The sequence below is a fragment of the Mauremys mutica genome, chromosome 1, assembly GCF_020497125.1.
Source record: "Mauremys mutica isolate MM-2020 ecotype Southern chromosome 1, ASM2049712v1, whole genome shotgun sequence".
NCBI lineage: Eukaryota > Metazoa > Chordata > Testudines > Geoemydidae > Mauremys > Mauremys mutica.
In genome coordinates this window covers 158,390,641-158,396,640 of record NC_059072.1, presented here as the reverse complement: position 1 = coordinate 158,396,640, position 6,000 = coordinate 158,390,641, and the positions used below count along the sequence as shown (strand labels likewise).

At 46.9% G+C, this 6,000-nt stretch overlaps 1 protein-coding gene across 1 annotated transcript in view; it reads left to right on the top strand.

The window, feature by feature from the left end:
* Positions 1–5,249: 5,249 nt before the first annotated feature.
* The window catches only part of TMEM39A (transmembrane protein 39A), a 28,587-nt gene continuing 27,836 nt past the window's right edge, over positions 5,250–6,000 (top strand). The window contains exon 1 of the mRNA XM_045001213.1: positions 5,250–5,337. Coding sequence (XP_044857148.1) covers positions 5,296–5,337 — 42 coding nt within the window. The 5' untranslated portion in view covers positions 5,250–5,295. The remainder of the gene's footprint in view (positions 5,338–6,000) is intronic.

Here is a 6,000-nt window from a genome sequence, read left to right as displayed (position 1 = left end):
CCATTCCTTACCCACCCTGGCTAATAGCCATTAATGGATTTAACCTCCATGAATTTATCCAGTTCTCTTTTAAACGCTGTTATAGTCCTAGCCTTCACAACCTCCTCAGGCAAGGAGTTCCACAGGTTGACTGTGCGCTGTGTGAAGAAGAATTTTCATACCCCCCTTAGTCTCCTCTTTTCCAAGCTGAAAATTCCTAGCCTCTTTAATCTCGTCGTATATGGGACCCGTTCCAAACCCCTAATCATTTTAGTTGCCCTTCTCTGAACCTTTTCTAATGCCAGTATATCTTTTTTGAGATGAGGAGACCACATCTGTATGCAGTATTCAAGATGTGGGCGTACCATGGATTTATATAAGTGCAATAAGATATTCTCCATCTTATTCTTTTTCTCTTTTTTAATGATTCCTAACATCCTGTTTGCTTTTTTGACTGCCACTGCACACTGCATGGACGTCTTCAGAGAACCCCAAGATCTCTTTCCTGATTAGTTGTAGCTAAATTAGCCCCCGTTATATTGTATGTATAGTTGGGGTTATTTTTTCCAATGTGCATTACTTTACATTTATCCACATTAAATTTAGTTTGCCATTTTGTTGCCCAATCACCTAGTTTTGTGAGATCTTTTTGAAGTTCTTCACAGTCTGCTTTGGTCTTAACTATCTTGAGTAGTTTAGGATCATCTGCAAACTTTGCCACTTCACTGTTTACTCCTTTCTCCAGATCATTTATGAATAAGTTGAACAGGATTGGTCCTAGGGCTGACCCTTGGGGAACATCACTAGTTACCCCTCTCCATTCTGAAAATTTACCATTTATTCCTACCCTTTGTTCCCTGTGTTTTAACCAGTTCTCAGTCCATGAAAGGATCTTCCCTCTTATCCCATGACAGCTTAATTTACGTAAGAGCCTTTGGTGAGGGACCTTGTCAAAGACTTTCTGGAAATCTAAGTACACTATGTCCACTGGATCCCCTTTGTCCACGTTTGTTGACCCCTTCAAAGAACTCTAATAGATTAGTAAGACATGATTTCCTTTTACAGAAACCATGTTGACTTTTGCCCAACAATTTATGTTCTTCTATGTGTCTGACAATTTTATTCTTTACTATTGTTTCAACTAATTTGCCTGGCACTGATGTTAGACTTACCAGTCTGTAATTGCCGGGATCATCTCTAGAGCCCTTTTTAAATACACCTCTACCCCGATATAACACGATCCAATATAACATGAATTCGGCTATAACGTGGTAAAGTAGTGCTCTGGGGAGGCAGGGTTACACACTCCGGCAGATCAAAGCAAATTCGATATAACGCGGTTTCACCTATGACACAGTAAGATTTTTTGGCTCCCGAGAACAGCATTATATTGAGGTAGAGGTGTATTGGGGTTACATTAGCTATCTTCCAGTCATTGGGTACAGAAGCTGATTTAAAGGACAGGTTACATACCATAGTGAATAGTTCTGCAATTTCATATTTGAGTTCTTTCAGAACTCTTGGGTGAATGCCATCTGGTCCTGGTTACTTGTTATTGTTATTGTTAAGTTTATCAATTAATTCCAAAACCTCCTCTAATGACATTTCAATCTGTGACAATTCCTCAGATTTGTCACCTACAAGGGACAGCTCAGGTTTGGGAATCTCCCTAACATCCTCAGCCATGAAGACTGAAGCAAAGAATTCATTTAGTTTCTCCCCAATGGCTTTATCATCTTTAAGTGCTCCTTTTTCATCTTGATCATCCAGGGACCCCACTGGTTATTTAGCAGACTTCCTGCTTCTGATGTACTTAAAAAACATTTTATTATTACTGTGACAATGCGGTTCTGGCGGGACCCAACTGAGAGTGCCAATTCAGGACCAATTGCTTAAACAGGGCAGTTACAGCCCAAGGCTGGGGTTTTTCCACCTCTAAGGCAAACCAAACCAGCCAGACAAAGAGGACTTTGGTCTCACCCCACTGGCTAACCACAAGTCACACAAGCAACTCCCTTAGACACTCCAGTTTCCCAGTACCACCACCAGTGCCACTCGTCCTGGGGATGAATGGTTATGAAAACCAACACCCCAATAAAGGAAAAAGGTTCTCTCGATCCCAAAGAATCAAGCCCCAGACCCAGGTCAATATACAAATCAGATCTTACCCACAAATCAGGCTGTTGCCAATCCTTTAGAATCTAAAATCTAAAGGTTTCTTCATAAAAGGAAAAAGATATAGATGAGAGCTAGAACTGGTTAAATGGAATCAATTACATACAGTAATGGCAAAGTTCTTAGTTCAGGCTTGTAGCAGTGATGGAGTAAACTGCAGGCTCAAATCAAGTCTCTGGAGTACATCCCCCGCTGGGATGGGTCATCAGTCCTTTGTTCAGAGCTTCAGTTTGTAGCAAAGTCCCTCCAGAGGTAAGAAGCAGGATTGAAGACCAGATGGAGATGAGGCATCAGCCTTTTATATCTTTTCCAGGTGTAAGAACACTTCTTTGTTCTTACTGTGGAAACTTACAGCAAAATGGAGTCTGTAGTCACATGGGCAAGTTCCTGCATACTTTGCTGAGTTACAAGGCGTATCTGCCTTCTCTCAATGGGTCAATTGTATAGCTGATAGTCCTTAATGGGACATTAAGCGGGCTAGGCAGAGCTAACACCAACTTGTCTGGGATGTCATCCAGAAGCATAGCATAATTTTGAAGTACAGACAGTATAGAGCCAATATTCATAACTTCCACTAAAAAATGATACATGCATACAGACAGCATAATCATAACCAGCAACCCATACTTGGTCTTAGACACCTTATATGACCCCCTTTACATAAGATTTGGTGCCACTACAGGACCTTAGTTGCAACCATGTTCTATATGGTCCCAGATTATATCAATAACGTCACAATTACCTTTGGAGTTTTTGGCTAGCTTTTCTTCAAACTCCTTTTGGGCTTTTCTTATTACCGTATTTTCCGGCGTATAGGGCGACGGGGCGTATAAGACGACCCCCTAATTTTACAGTTAAAATATAAGTTTTGGCCTATACTCGCCCTATAAGACGACCCCCCCTTCCGAGGGGGGGAGCCCAAAGCCTTTTAAATCCCAGCCGCGGCCGGGAATCAGAGGGCTCTGGGCTGCCCACTGCGGCGGGGAGCCCAGAGCCTTTTAAATCCCAGCCGCGGCCGGGAATCAGAGGGCTCTGGGCTGCCCGCTGTGGCGGGGAGCCCAGAGCCTTTTAAATCCCAGCCGCGGCGGGGAGTCAGAAGGCTCCGGGCTGCCCGCCGCGGCGGGCAGCACAGAGTCTTTTAAATCCCAGCCGCGGCCGGGAGTCAGAAGGCTCCGGGCTGCCCGCCGCGGCGGGGAGCCCAGAGCCTTTTAAATCCCAGCCGCGGCCGGGAATCAGAGGGCTCTGGGCTGCCCACTGCGGCGGGGAGCCCAGAGCCTTTTAAATCCCAGCCGCGGCCGGGAATCAGAGGGCTCTGGGCTGCCCGCTGCGGCGGGGAGCCCAGAGCCTTTTAAATCCCAGCCGCGGCGGGGAGTCGGAAGGCTCCGGGCTGCCCGCTGCGGCGGGGAGCTCAGAGCCTTTTAAAGCCCAGCCGCCCGCTGTTATACCCGGCGTATAAGACGACTTCCGATTTTGGGGGGTTGTTTTTTAATATAGAAAGTCGTCTTATACGCCGGAATATACGGTACATTTTTACACTTAATTTGGCAGTGTTTATGCTCCTTTCAATTTACCTCACTAGGATTTGACTTCCACTTTTTAAAAGATGCCTTTTTATCTCTCACTGCTTCTTTTACGTGATTGTTAAGCCACAGTGGCTCTTTTTTAGTTCTTTTACTGTGTTTTTTAATTTGGGGTATACATTTAAGTTGGGCCCCTATTATGGTATCTTTGAAAAGTGTCCATGCAGCTTGCATTTCACTCTAGTCACTGTACCTTTTAATTTCTAACTAACCTCCTCATTTTTGCATAGTTCCCCTTTCTGAAATTAAATGCCACAGTGTTGGGCTGCTGAGGTGCTCTTCCCATTACCGAAATGTTAAATGTTATTATATTATAGTCACTATTTCCAAGCGGTCCTGTTATAGTTACCTCTTGGACCTGATCCTGCACTCCACTCAGGACTAAATCGAGAATTGCCTCTCCCCTTGTGGGTTCCTGCACCAGCTGCTTCAAGAAGCAGTCATTTAAAGGATCGAGAAATTTTGTCTCTGCATTTCGTCCTGAGGTGACATGTACCCAGTCAATAACTTTAGGAGCAGTAGCTGGTACACATACATCGAAGTGCAGATGGAGGAGGTGCCTTTGGGAGGTTCTTCACAAGGAGGAGGGCTGGGAAACTGCCTTTTCCCAAGTGACAGCTGAGGTCCTGCTGTAGCTTTCCAGGTCCCCCCTAGTGTGGGCGAAGGCAGGGGAGGGACTAAAGTAGTGCAGCTGTAGCATTTCTTATATAGATGTACTCTCAGTGCCAGAGCTGGGATTTGCACTCCAGACTCCCTTCCTCTTAGTTGCCTGTCTAGGCCATTAAACCACATTACCTCTTATGTTATTGTGCTGCCAGAGCGCACTCTGACAACTCAGCAGAGGAGCCTGCTCAACTGCAAGCAGACCCCGATGGGTCTGTCTGCATTACATCTAGGTTCCCTGGCCCGCCAGGGATATTAGTTGGTGGCTCCTTCGTGGAGCCATGAGAATGGGCGTGTACGTGGTGCAGTTCATTCCCCTCCCTGACACCTGCTCCTTCTGTGGTGTGAGGGAGACTTGGATGTACATTTACATCGAGAGTTCCAGGTTGCAGCCCCTTTTCTGGTTCCTCCAGAATCTTCTCCTTAGGTTCTGACTGCACTTTTCCCCACACCTCCTCATTTACCCACACCCCATCTGTGGCCCCAGGTGAGACCTCCTTATCAACATCCATCTAGCGCTGGCCAAGATGGCCGTCCACCATACCAGGAGGATGCTGGATGGGGAGGCACTCTGTGACTGTGGGGCCTATTTCCGCTCCTCCTGTAGTTTACGTCTCCAGGTAGAGTTCCTCTGGGCTGCATCCACTGGCTCTTTGGCCACCTTTGAGGAGCAGTGGACGTAGTCCCGGATTCTCTGCTTGGTGTCCTCCTCTGGCAACCTGTTTTTGACCCTGTGACCCTCATGCCTATCCCTGCCTTATTTGTTGTCTGCTGCATTCACTATGTCCAGTGGCTCCTCCTCTAAATCTGGGGGAGGGGCCTAAGTGCAAGCAGCCAGGTGAGAGTGAGTGCACACTAGCCAACAGCAGCTTGAGCAGCACTATCCCAGCCTCCGGACATGAAATTATCTGGCCTCCTCCTAAAAATTGAGGGACCCGTGGCATGGTTTTAATGTTGCCAACTCTCACAACGGCATTGCAAGTGTCAGGATAATTGGTGTATTTTGTAAAGCTCCAACTCCTGGAGTCACAGAATCACACAAGAATCTCAGCTTTCATTTAAAAACAAGTTTCTAACCTTCATGGTTGCAGAGAGAAGCTTGAAAAACGTGAACTGAACGCAGCCTGAAGGCTCCAAAACCAGCAGGCAAAGAAAAAGAACCCAGCATGGATTATTGTTTTTCAATCTCATAATTTATAAGCCAAACTCAGAAGGCATTACGGTGCCTGGTGCTTGATCCGAGTACTTGGCCTTGGCAATCCTGGCAGGTTTTCGTAGATCCTGAAAGCCAGTCCTGGCTGCGTGGGTGGCTGTAGAGGGCCAGGGCAGCGATTGAACAACACAAAGTTTGTTTGTCTGTTTAAAAAATCAGTGTCCAGCTAGAGATCAGCTGCCTTTGGGAGGCTCTTCACAAGGCGGAGGGCTGGGAAACTGCCTCTCCCCAAGTGAGAGCTGAGCTCCTGCTGTGGCTTTCCAGGTCCCCCTACTGGGGGGGGGCAGAGCGGGCACCAAAGGCCAGTCCTGTGTGCCTAAGGGAGGGGACCGGGAGGGCGCCGCCCCACAGCAGGCTTTGCCACTACCAACATGGCTCCCCTCCCTGGCA